We start from the raw sequence: 13,330 nt of genomic DNA, 5'->3' as shown, positions 1-13,330 counted from the left end.
GTGACACACTCCGTGATTCAGGGATCGAGGGGGTTTCTGAGGAGTGGGGACCGCAGGATGGTCCGCGGCGGTCACGGAGGCACCAAGCACATTCTACGGAGCTTGTTTGCTCCAACTATTGTTTGATGACCCGTGTTATGCAGGATCGAGAGCCCACCTTCGTGAAGGAGGCTTTACAGTCCGCCCCTTGGAAGAAAGCTATGGAAGCTGAGTTGGAGGCTATTGAGAGGAATGGCACTTGGTCACTCGTGCCCCGCCCCCCGAAGAAGAAGGTGATTGGAGTCAAGTGGGTCTTCAAGACCAAATACCTCAGTGATGGTACTTTGGATAAGCACAAGGCTCGCCTTGTTGCTAAAGGTTTTGCACAGCACCCAGGGATTGACTGTCATGACACTTTTGCCCCCACAGCTCGTATGGCGACCATTAGAGCTGTTCTTGCTTTGGCTGGCCATAGGAGATGGCCTGTTTATCAGTTGGATGTGAAGTCGGCCTTCCTGAATGGTGATTTGAAGGAGGAGATCTATGTTGAGCAGCCTCCTGGCTTTGGTTCTTTAGATGGGCAAGTCTACAGGTTGAAGAAGGCCTTGTATGGCCTCAAGCAGGCTCCGCGTGCATGGAACGAGAAGATTGATTCGTTCCTCCAATCCCAGTTGGGATATCGGCGGTCCAAGGCCGATCCGCAGCTGTATGTACACACTTCCGAGGATGGTTGTGTGCTGTTTGTCTTATATGTTGATGATTTGATTGTCACAGGTGATGCTGCACAGCAAGTCCAGGAGACGAAGTCAGCTTTACATCGGACGTTCGAGATGACGGATTTGGGTCTACTCCATTTCTTTTTGGGCCATGAGATTTATCAGTCTCAGAGGGGGATCTTTATCTCTCAACAGAGATATGTACAGGAGCTCTTGCTGTCTTTTGAGATGGAGGATTGTCGGGTCCTCTCTACTTCTATGGATCCGAACTGGAAGGCCACTTCCCATTCAGCTTCTTCTTTGGTGGATGCGTCCCGCTATCGACAGTTGATTGGGTCTTTGATTTGGCTTCTCAACACTAGGGTTGATCTATGTTTTGCTGTTGGGCTCTTGATAGGGTTCATGAGTGAACCTAAGACGGTGCATTGGCAGGCTGCTCAGAGGATACTTCGGTATCTAAGGGGGACGTCTGATTTAGGGATTCATTACCCTGCAGGGACAGATGGGTCAGATCTTGTACTTGCAGGTTGGAGCGACTCGGACTGGGCCGGTGACGTGGACCACAGGCGGTCTACTACAGGTTACTGTTTTACTTTGGGTGCAGGTGTTATTTCATTGAGTAGTAAGAAGTAGCCCACAGTAGCCCTTTCGTCTACTGAGGCGGAGTATCGGGCCGCGTCTTCCACCACATGCGAGGTTGTGTGGCTTCGGAGATTATTGGAGGAGCTTGGGTGCTCCCAGACTCGTCCTACATTGCTGCGATGTGACAATGAGAGTTGCATTGCCTTGGCACGGAACCCCGTTTTTTATGCCCGGACGAAGCACATCGAGATCCAGTACCACTTCATCCGAGAAAAGCTTCTGGATGAGACCATCACTGTGGAGTATTGCAAGACGGAGGACAATCTTGCGGATTTGTTTACGAAGGCGCTTCCTCAGGCTCTACTTCGGAGACATTCCAGATCCCTCAGGCTTCTGCCCTGCCCAGGCTCTGAGAGGGGGTGTTAGAGATCATTGCCAGGCAGGCAGGCAGTCTGCACAGTCAGACTGTGCAGTCGGACTGCCACGTGGCAGTCCGACTGCCTGCAGCCCAGTCGGCTGCATTTAATGCAGCCGCAGCCGACCTGTCCTGGTTGCGCCCTATTTTCTGGCGCCCTCTTTTTGCCCCAGTTGTCGGCTATTTATACCTGACGTTCCCAGCAGTCTACACACTTCTCTGCTCGCAGATTACAGACCGGTGACGCGCAGATTCTGTCTCTGTTCACAGATTTCAGACAGCAGACAGTGCAGACTGCAGCGGACTTCGAGGTGGACAGCAGGTTGCATCGTCGAGGTGGAGACACGCAGTCCAGCGCACTGCGCCCGTGTATATATCTGCATATCTTTGTATTCAGCATTCTTTATACAGCAGATCTTCATCGTCCACTGTCTCTTTCTCTCCCTTCTCTCTTTGCGTTCTCTCTCTCTCAGTCCTATGCTTCCGCACTGCTGCACTCTGACAGTATCGTGGTAAGAGAATCGCTGTTGGAAACAATTGAGGATCCACTCAAGGGTGCTTTGCTACATGATGAGAATGCATATGCAACAAGGTGCAACTTAGATAGTGTCCCTCATGGGGGAAATTGTTCACTTGCCCAAGTGCCCTTTCACAAAGATGATGATCATGCAATGCAAGGGCGAGGTATAACAAGGAAAGAACGCTGATGTTGAAGACAAATGCCAAAACTCAGAGGTACCAATGAAGGGTAGGAGCCCCTTCTCAACCATGGATATTGATGCAAAAGGAAGAAGAGGGACTTGATGTCAGTCTTCATATAATGTTGAGAACCATGATGAAAGATGAAGATGAAGCACTCTAGTTGGAGGAGCTACTAAGTATGATAGCATCGAGAGACGTCACAAGATCTGTTTTGGGAGAAGAAGCCTCCATGCTAATAAAAGAGCAAGTCTCCAAGGAAGATGAAACCTTGAGCTTTCCATGTCTCCAGCCAAGGAAGGACCAATGCAAACTGGCATATTAGTCCTAGACTGAAATACAAAACCCTATAAAAGAGAGTAGAATCTGCAAAAACAAAGGTTCATAGTGAGATGCTTCAAAACACTTGCAAAACAAGGATGAGCTGAGTGGTTGGGCAGCCTCCTATTTATAGATGTGGATCCTCCCAAAATTAGGGTTTTGGCTTATGGAACACTGAAACTTTAATAATCTTTGAGTTTTGGGGTTATTTTAATGAGCTAATGAAAATTTATTACGCAACATATCCATTTTAACTTAGCAACAACATGGTATGAGCTAATGGGCAGCAAAGCCTCCCAAAACTTCATGTCGTACTCATCAAGATTCTCACCTGTGTTGCATCTAATTTATACCAAATTGTCATTATATCTACCTCTAAAGTGTTTATTACCTTGCAGATGACAAAACCTGCTTAGGCTCCACCCAATTAGGTGGTGCTTTACCTTGCAATAGAAAAGTAGTCCGCCATTGTTTACTCTTCAAAAAGGTGGCTACCTTGCGCACCATAGAAGCCTCATTGAAATTACCACCTAAATAGGATGCATCAAATTGTTGAATGAAAGCGAAAGCTTTCAGTGTATCTTCATTAAAACACAGCTTTCAGCGTATCTTGATTAAACACTCAAATCTCACGTCTGCCCCTCCTTTGTTCTAATCTTTTGCCTGGCCTTTAGGTGTCAAATTATCATAAACAAGTGGCCATTGTCAGGCCTCACACAACTGAGAAGAACAACCTAAATGCAATTGAATAGATTAGTTCCAGGATGCAATCTTTTTCAGCACACCTTATTCAAAATGTCTAAGAGCACTACGTTTTTAAATGTTAATTCTGTTTCTTGGACTTTTAATGTCAAAATTGTAGGTGCATGTTGAATAAATGGAGTTAGAAGATATGCATTTCTGTTGTTCTCTTGAAAACAATTCTAGTTGGATCTCTCTCTTAATAGGAACTGTACATGTGCAAAACTGTCTTTTTGTTTGGAGTTTTTTGCCATGCAACTATTTAGACTGCATGGTTGGCATGATAGGGGTTCAAAAAGAGAGGATGGCACCTGATGATATGTATATACTGGATGCTGATGGTAATGTCTTGTCTGCACCATCAGCCAAACCTGCACCACACAAGCCTCCAAAATGCAGTGAATGTGCCCCCTTGTTTATGAAGGTAATATTGATTGGTACACCATTGCGATCTTGTCATATGCATTGTGCAATTGAGTGTAATATCTAGTTCACAACTAGAATCTTTACATGACTGCCAGTTTCATTCTGTGTATTTCTACAAATCTTTAACTATTACAAAATCATAGTTTGTACAAGTGTTCTAGTTCACAACTAGAATCTTTTACACCATTACCAGTTTCATTCTGTATATTTCTACAAATCTTTAACTATTACAAAATCATAGTTTGTAGAAGTGTTCTGGGTCCCTTTGGATCCAGTTGCCAAGATTTTAGAAGTTATACAAGGCTAGTAGGGCTTCTCTTTTAAAATAAAGTGGATAACACTTATAATAGTTCTAGAATAGTAAGCATCGTGCTCTACTACAAGCTGGCATGTTTTTTACAATGGAAAAGCTTTGGGGCACAATGTGTGGATGTTGGCACGAACGGGACACCGTGTTAATTACTTGATGGCTTTTTGAGTCTACTGGTGTTCAATGATGTGAGCGTGTGGCTTCTTGACCCTTTTCAGGCTTATAAAATGAGGAATGCAGGAGCTGTGATTCATAGCCATGGGCTAGAGTCTTGCTTGGCAACCATGATCAATCCTGCAGTCAACGAGTTCCGTGTAGGTGTTATTTTTTTATTTTTATTTTTATTTTGGCTTTTTTGTTATTCTGAAATCAGACCTAATAAAACCAGCATAATCTTTTTAGGTTGCAATGGGAGTACAATCATCAATGCAGTCCTTTAACAGTTCGTATGTTTGGGGCTGTAGATTACACACATGGAGATGATAAAAGGCATTAGTGGCCATGGGTACCATGATGAACTTGTTGTGCCCATTATTGAAAACACTCCCCGTGAATATGAATTGACCGACTCACTTGCTGGAGCAGTATGATCCTTTACTATCTCTGCTGATTTTCATTTTTATTATTATCTTCCAAAAGATTGAAAAAAAGATTTGAGCTTCTTGAACTGCAGGGATTTGAAGGGCTAAATGTTCATTTATTTAAATTTTGAATCAGTGCTAGTTCCAATTACAGCAAACTGTAATTATGTGTTGTTGTACATACTCAGAGAATATTCTTGGAGCTTTGGTGTAATTTCTTCTTCAAAGATATAACAAGCTGGTTAATAAAATGCAATACGAGCTGTCATTTTTGTGCTTTCAACCAACTTCCATTTATGTAGCAAGGCATTCTGTTCTGCTCTTTGATTGAGGTTTAGCATGATCATATGGGATGACAAATCAGGACAGGGTTGGGGGATGGAGGATGGGCAGGGTTGCTTTCACTTGCGACTATATAGTGACATGGGATCGGAAGAACTACTTTCCACAATGGCCCAAAACCCAAAATGGCCATTCCCTGTGACTACGAAATTTAGGAGCTGTTACATGCTACCCAGACATGACCATTTACTTGATTCGTTTGTATAAGACCAGTTGTTTGGGTTAGGTAGGTGTGCATAGGAATCTCTTTAAAATCATCTGTGGGGATAATATTGAAAATAACTGTTGCAAGAATCATCTGTCGGGTATTAAGAGAATCAACTGGTGATACGGTATCATGCCTTTGCTGTTAAATTTTTACAGATAGCTGCTTATCCAAAGAGTACAGCAGTTTTGGTCAGAAATCACGGCATTTATGTATGGGGAGATTCATGGATCAGTGCCAAAACACAGGTATAACATCAGTAGGTTGTTCTGAAATTGTTATAGCTCTACTGTACGTGGCTAGTATGTAATATCCTCAGATAGGCATTGATGGTTAATAGTAGATGATATGGAAGAGTTGACTTAATTGCTTTGACCATGGCCCAACAGTGACTGCCACACATGATGCAAGGCAGATGACAGTTCGCTAGATATATATGTTGTCTTGGGAGTGTGAACCTGCAATATCTTAGGATGCTTGAAATTTTCTTAGAATCAAGCTTTAATTACTGAAGTGATAGTTCTTGGGGCAGGCATACTGTGTAATTCGGATTCCTAGCTGCTAGGAGTATCTGCCAGAATGTTTCCAGTTCATGGGGTAGTTAGTAATATAGTCTTTGTTTCTCATTCTCCACAGACATGCTGAATCTGCTAGTGGGACTACTATATTTCGTGTTTTGTAGCATATGTATGTGCCTGCATATAGCAGCCCCAGCTCCATTGCTCTTTCCATTTAGTTATTGTCCCACCAGAGTGTGTTCCTTCTGTGAAATGCCCTAAGTGAGGTGCTCATGCACCATGCACAGGTGCTGTTCATTGCGTCTCTGCTTTCATAATCAACTTGCTCATTGCCTTCATCCTCATGTCTAGAGATCCATCCACAATGCTTTCACTTGCATTTCTGACAACGTATCAGAACACCATGTGCCTTCCAGCGTGGTGAAACAATTTCATCGAGAAAAATGAAGGAGAGCCATTACATTTTGCTGTTTCCTGCTGCATTTTCCATAGAGGAGCCAGCTCAAGGATTTTGGAGGCTATGAAAATGAGGGAGGTCATGTTCTAGTGGCAGCCATCTACAGTGACTCGCTGAGCCTAAGTCAGCTTTTTGCTGTGGCTGGCTAACTGGACACCCTTGATCAATATCAGGAGTGACTTTTACTTCCCTGCCTTCTGAAGTCAAATAGGGGGTTTTAAAAGTACCTCTCAAAGTTTAAACGTACTTGCTATATAGGGGCTCCATGTAGTGACCCACCAAGCACATAACTATAAGTTTGAGTTAGCCTAGGAAGCATATGAGAAATAGGCGATTTTGTCTGCCTGATTCAGGGCCATGTAGGCCTTAGTGTTTGGTGCTCAACAAGTGCAAGTTATCCTTGATATATCTAAGACTTTTTGAGGCTTCATTATGTCTGCTCAATTGCTTTGCATCTCAAGCAAACAGCTGGTAATCTACCTCATTCCACTCAAGTGTTGGTACTGCCAGACTCGTATGAGTTATAAGGCAAAAGAAAATTTAAATCATCTAGGCCTTAACCTGTTCTCTGATTTCCTCGAGTTTCCTAAGTAATACCTATTTGTACCAGTGCTAGAAAGCTGCTGGGTTTATGTTGATCCTGCTTAGATTCACTGTGTCATGAGTTGCCATCCTCTAGAGTCTAGGCTTATGTAGTCTTTGTCTGAACATACAGAGGAAGCTTTAGAAAAGCAAACTGCTCTCTTACTGTACCTCAAATCTTTGGGGAAAATTTTCTCAAGAGAGATAGGTCATGAGACCTCTGTCCAAGTGTTATCCAGTCGGAGTGATATGATTGTTGACTTGAGCCTCATTCTTTAACGGTTGAAGATATCTCTAAAACGTAGATTGACCAAGCTAGATTGACACCATATTACACTGAATCACCATGTGGACCAATTGCCCATAGTACTGCCCTTTCAATTGGATCAAATGTTTGTGTAAGACTTGCCAAATTTTCTCTCTCTCTAGGCATAGTGGTAAAGGTCCAGAAGACAACCAAAAATGCCTAACGTTGATACAAGATAAAGAGGATCTTCCAAATTGGCTGCTTGTTGAGAGTAACATCCTCATACAAAAACAAGGGGCCACATTGGTTGCTTCTGTAGCCATAAAATTTCTCCTTCCTAGTGAGGAGAAGGGACCAGACTCCCAAAAATGGCCAAACTCACAAAGGCTGAAAAGAAAGGTTGATCAAGTGTCATTAAGGGGTTGAAGAGAAAGGTCTACCTTAAGGGGATAATCCCCACTCTCCTCCCAGCCTAGATCTAGACTCGAAAACTCTAGATCATTTATACCTATTCCACTTGTGATTGGATAATTGATTCACTCACAGACCATATGGGTATCCTTGTTTCCATCTAAGCTAGAACTAGGGGGAACTTTAGATCATGTGATACTAGTGAGCAATACAGCCACTTGGGAAGCACAAGCAGCATGCCATATATAAACATGTGGTCCTAGCCCCCCAAAATCGAAGGTTTTGCTTTTCTCATGCATAGACAAGTGTTGCGGTTGAAACTTTGCTGTTAGAGGTGAGAGGCTATAGATGGGAGACAGCATGCTGCCCTAGAGCCCAATCATGAGGGGGGACTAGAGGGTCTGGAGGAGTAGCTGTGCTGTGTAGGGAGGAGCTACAACATATGGTACAAGTAATGTAGAGAGATGAGGAGGCTTGCTTCATGTGGATCTGGATACATACAGATCACCCCTGTGATATATACATGGCAGTGTGCTACTTTGTTCCGGCAAATTCTCCATATGCACCGCAAGGGGGAGAGTCACCATATCTACCATTATATGAGGATATTATGCATTATTCCAGTATTGGAGATATCCTGTTGGCTGGGGACTTCAATGCTCGCATAGCATAAAGACAGGTTCCCTTCTTTGAGAGTGAGGACCACATGTACAGAGAGATAGCACTAGAGGAGATGGGGCTCAACCAGACATCACAGGACATAACTGAGTGCAGAGATTATGGTGACCACTTCTTAGTCTGGGGAGGTGCACATGGATTAGCCATCCTTAATGGCTTGGATAGATGGCCTGAATTGGACGTTCTCACATGCTTTCCGAATTCCACATAAGCATACTTCCAGACGTACATGAGGAGCCCCGTCCGGAGGATCTATACAGAGACTAGAAGTGGGCATGGTGGACTATCTCCTAGGGCCCTTATCCCTCATCCCTCATCCCTGACATACAATCTTTCAAAGCGTCCCCTTGTCCACTAGCACTGGCAGGTGACTACACCTACCTACAATTTAGCATCACTTGTAGACATGATATGATCTCTCTAGTGAGCAGCCACTCCAAATTTCCTAGATACCACTTCACTAGATTGACAGCGAGTGCTTACTCAAATAATCTCTATTGGAGATTTCAAGAGATGGATTCCTATATACCCTTGGAGGATTTTACAGCATAGCTTGTCGGAGCACTTCACACCTTAGTTGCCATGTATTTTTCCCACACACGCACCCATTCCACCCATCCAAGCAAGAATGTCCCATAGAATAGCTTGTGTGACAAGGACTGCAAGGAAACCCGTCGTCTCTAGCAAGGCGAAGCACGAGGGACCTACACACATAGCTAGACATGCTCAATCTTACGCAACCTAGTGTAGTGGAAGAAGAGGTCATTTCTATCTAGATTGAAGCACGAGTTTTACCAGCTATTCTTGGGATAGGATAGGAAGGAGGTGTGGGAGGCATTCTAGGAGCCCTGAGCCCATACACCCATCACCTCCCCAAACATGTGGCATGCATATGCTATCTCACTATAGTAGGTACATGGGCAAGGCCCCGTTGCCTTGACCACTAGAGGATAGACCCATGTCATCTACCTTCTTTAGCATGGTGAGGATTCATGATGCCATCGACAAACTTCAGAATGGCTGGGCCCAAGACTATGATGAACTAGTAGCAGAGCACCTATCACTTGCTAGAGATATCCTAGCACCCCTTCTAGCTTACCTATTCAATAGGGCCCTATGTGAAGGCTTCCTTGCTAGTTGATCAGCTAATACTATAGTACCAATCCTAAAAGTTGAAGATCCCATGGTTCCTATGAACTATATTGGAGTGAAACAGGGATGCCCATTGTCATGAGGACATATATTTTTGAAACCTCACTTAATGTTGGATTAATTTTTAATCACATGGTTAAGTAAATGTTGCACATGTGAGGTGTAATTGGGGTTAGAGTAAATTTACGAGCCCGAGACCCGACGAAATCATGGGATGTCAAAGGAAAAAGTTGCTATAAGTTATGTTGCATAGGTACTTGGTGGTGTTTGATGCCAGTTATTGGCCTAGGTCATTCATTTGGCCATAAGTGTCATTTGGTGACACTAGAAAAGTGGCGTTTAATGGTACCTAATGCCAATTTGATGGTCAAAGATGGTGCAGAGACACTCACAAATGGAAGTTGCCTAGCCAATTTAATTATTGGCCAGTCAGATTATTTTTCACGGCACTGAAATAATTATTAGATTAATTTTCAGTATTTAAAGACTGAAAATTAATATTTAATTATGGAAAATACTAGGAAAACCATTTGGGAAGGCTCGCACTTGTCAAAAATGCCCATGCAAGGCTTAAAAATGTCTTTAGAGACTGGAGAGAGGCATTTTTAGTGTTTTCAGCTTGCAAGAGAGAGAGAGAGGAGATGCTGCTGGTTTGATTTGCAGCCTTTGGAGGACCTTCTGAGGCAGCCAAGGGCAGGAGAAGACCAATCAATAGCAGTTGACAGCATCTACAAGCTGTTGAGAGAGAGCAGTAGTAGTGAATGATTGATTTTCTTCAGTTCTTTGTATCTATAAGTTGTTGAGATAGGGCAGTAGTTGTAAATGATAGATTTTCTTCAATTCTTCGCGAAGAAAGTCTGAATTTTCTCTCTCCTCAGCATTCTCTCTCATCTCCCAGTCTTTCTACAACCTTGCTCCGAAGATTACAACATTGAGATCACCAGAGCCTGAGAAATTTCGGAATTCTCTGCTGTAAACCCTAATCTGTAGCACAAATTAGGGTTTAGCAGTAACCTCGGGAAGCATGCCATAAATTGGAAGTTCCAAGACTTGGATTCAAGAGGGCTAAAGTTGTTTTTAGCCTATTCAAGTGGAGTGACATAGAAAAGCATCGACTACTCCCTCCACTACAGAGCCCTCTTCGGACTGACCAGCAGCCCCACAACGGGGTACCACCCTAGACAGCCATAGAGAGATGCAAAGCTCATAGCCCATGCCCAACTAGTCCATGTCCTTGTAGAAGGCATTATTGCAGATACAGAGGATACTACACTGTCATTGGGGGACCATACCTTGCCGCTTTAGCTTCTCTATGCTAGATAGACCCACGAGAGAGATCTTGGGATGAGAGTGCCTCCTGCAGTTCCACATTGTACGTGGCTTAGACATCATTTTGTACTCATCAGCTATATATTGTTTATTGTTTATTTTCCATTTAGTTAGTCATAGCATTAGATGACAACTATTTTGGGACTTGGGAAATTCCCTAACTTTTCAGATGTAGCATTTTGATCTCATAGGCTGATTTGGCCTTTTATAGACGCTAATATAACTTTCTTTCTTTCTTTCTTTCTGAAATCCACTGCTCTATTGTGTTACATTAATATGCAATAGAAGAGGCCGTCATTTTAGTGGAGCAATCCCCAGCAAGTTCAGCTCCTACATGCGCATATGTTGCATGCATGACCATACCAGACACTATGAAGAGTGCTGCCATATTGGAAATTTGTTAAAACTTTAGGAACCAGGAAGTAGCTTGATGTTAAAGAACGCTAATGCTTATTTCATGACATTGCAGGCAGAATGCTATCATTATCTTTTTGAAGCAGCTTTGAGACTACACCACCTTGGACTTGATGCAGCAGATCCAAAACATGGCCCATTGAAGAGCTTAACATCTGCAGCTACACAAATCCATTCTAATGGGATGGTAGAAAACGGAACTTATCAGGAACTTCACGAGCATGGACAAGGACAACAGCATCCTGACCCTGTATGGCAAGAGTTGGCTGTCTTTCTTATCTCAATACTACCATGTGTTTCCTTGTTTTTGTTTCCCATGGGATTAGTTGACTTAATGGTTGATTCATTAGGAATGGTGTTACTGGCTCTGCTAAAGACAAGGGGAGGTATGCTTAGGCTTTAGCAGGGAGAAGTGCAATAGTACAGATGAATGCTGATAAAATAGGCTGAATATATGTAATTAACACTGGTAGGGATAAACCTTGCTTGATCATTAATTTGTTGGAAGCTAGCTTGTGCCTGAATCATGTCTCTTTCCTTGTTTTGTTCTGCTTTATTCACACATATTTGTTACAACAGGCGATCACTCATGGGGTTTGAATGTTTGTGATATGGGATGGCAAGCCTATACCCGAGTATACACATGCCAAACAATTGAATCATGAGCAATGATGTCTTGTATATGTTGTCCCAATTGTCTTTGCAAAAACGACTGCTTAGAACTAAGTGGATAAAAAAAATGCTTCATCCTAGAGAATCAAGGTCTGCTTGAACATTATGGACTCCAACAACGATCTCTTATTTTTCGATGGCAAGGATTGTCAGACTGAAATCTGATTAATCAGTCTGGGTGACCCTCTCTCTACAAGAATCCCATGTTCTTATAATATTGCTTAATATGAGATAATTTGTAGCTTATTCAGATCCATTCATCCCCAAAGACAGGGTACAGATTCGTGTATTTGTCCAGTCAACCTCCAGGTCATTGTCAGACCACTCCATCAGAAGAAATGGCAACCAGATTAACTACATTTTCATGTGCTTTGCTAATGTGTATACGTAGCTTCTTTTTATTTTGTTGACTTGATATGAGCTGAAACACTGCAGAATGCACTCATGCCATAATGCAGTGCATCACTCAAGCAACATTTTATGGGTCTTGTTGACAGTAAGCATCATTCACAGGTTAGTTATGTTTTCCCTGTTAGGAGGGGTTAGTTTCTGTAAGAAATACCATTTGGAGGTCCTGTTAGAAGAATTATATGCACAGCAGAATAATGGAAGAGGCAAACTGGATGAAAGAGACAATGCACAATAGTAATTGCAAGAAACAATGTAATTGGGAAGATGAATCCGCTATGAGAATCAAGGGTACAATGGTTGAGCACCAACTCTCACACTCCATAGGGTCTCTCTCTCCGAACCAAGAATCTGCAAGTACATGACTGAATGACTGTGGCCACACCCCACCTTCTATAGTCCAAAAAAGAGAGAGTTGTCCTACCAAATTGTAGGTTGCCTAATAGTCAAATCAACCATAGGATGCTGCACATAAATTAGGGTTTCGGTGCCTGTGAACTCGTGGAATGATCAGTTCCAACACTCTCTTTCACAGCAGAGGTAAACAAGCAAAAAGGTGGCTGATGGCTGGGAATTGTTGCCTGGGTGTTGTGGTGGCAGGAAGAGCTGAAATGCTCAATGAAGATGAAGAGAAACTGCTGTACCAGTCCAGGGAGGAGTCAAATCAGCAAATGCAGCAGTGGAAAATAATGAACAAGTTGCCAGGTTTTGTGGACTCAAAACACAACAAACTGGATAGTGGTGTCGTGCCACTACGTGGGCATAGTGTGAAAAACTCTGGAATGCATCATCATCTAACATTTTTATTGATGTAGAGGGTCAATGTGATCTGAGTCATTAGTGCTAGTGTCCGTGGCATAGATGGTCTGAAAATACTAGATTTATGGACAATTTTAGCCTATTGTTTATTGTAAATATCCGAAAAAGCTAGGAAAACTTCTAGATTAGGATGGCATGCAAAAAGCAAGTTGTTTTTTCAGTCAGTTATGGGATTTTTCATAAAAAAGTCAGATGGGCGAAATCATGCGGGTCGTGATCGCTATTGATGCTGAAAACTACACTTTGAACTAAAAGAAGAAGGAGTGATCTGGGAGATCCTTGAACAGGCGTTCTGAGGTTTTACCCCCCTTTCGAAGCCAACGGAG

General features: G+C 42.9%; 1 protein-coding gene across 2 annotated transcripts in view; it reads left to right on the top strand.

The window, feature by feature from the left end:
- The window catches only part of LOC148017246 (putative bifunctional methylthioribulose-1-phosphate dehydratase/enolase-phosphatase E1), a 231,535-nt gene that overhangs the window by 61,978 nt on the left and 156,227 nt on the right, over window positions 1–13,330 (top strand). The window contains exons 2-6 of one of the 2 annotated variants that reach the window (XM_087663532.1): window positions 3,741–3,877; window positions 4,408–4,503; window positions 4,654–4,773; window positions 5,476–5,565; window positions 11,161–11,355. In XM_087663532.1, the coding sequence (XP_087519658.1) occupies window positions 3,741–3,877; window positions 4,408–4,503; window positions 4,654–4,773; window positions 5,476–5,565; window positions 11,161–11,355 (638 nt within the window). The remainder of the gene's footprint in view (window positions 1–3,740; window positions 3,878–4,407; window positions 4,504–4,653; window positions 4,774–5,475; window positions 5,566–11,160; window positions 11,356–13,330) is intronic. The other variant, XM_087663533.1, reaches the window with a different exon arrangement.

This window comes from Lygodium microphyllum, chromosome 22 (genome assembly GCF_053477565.2).
Source record: "Lygodium microphyllum isolate KBCC chromosome 22, Lygodium_microphyllum_v1.1.10, whole genome shotgun sequence".
Classification (NCBI taxonomy): Eukaryota; Viridiplantae; Streptophyta; class Polypodiopsida; order Schizaeales; family Lygodiaceae; genus Lygodium; species Lygodium microphyllum.
This window is presented reverse-complemented; position numbering and strand designations above follow the sequence as displayed.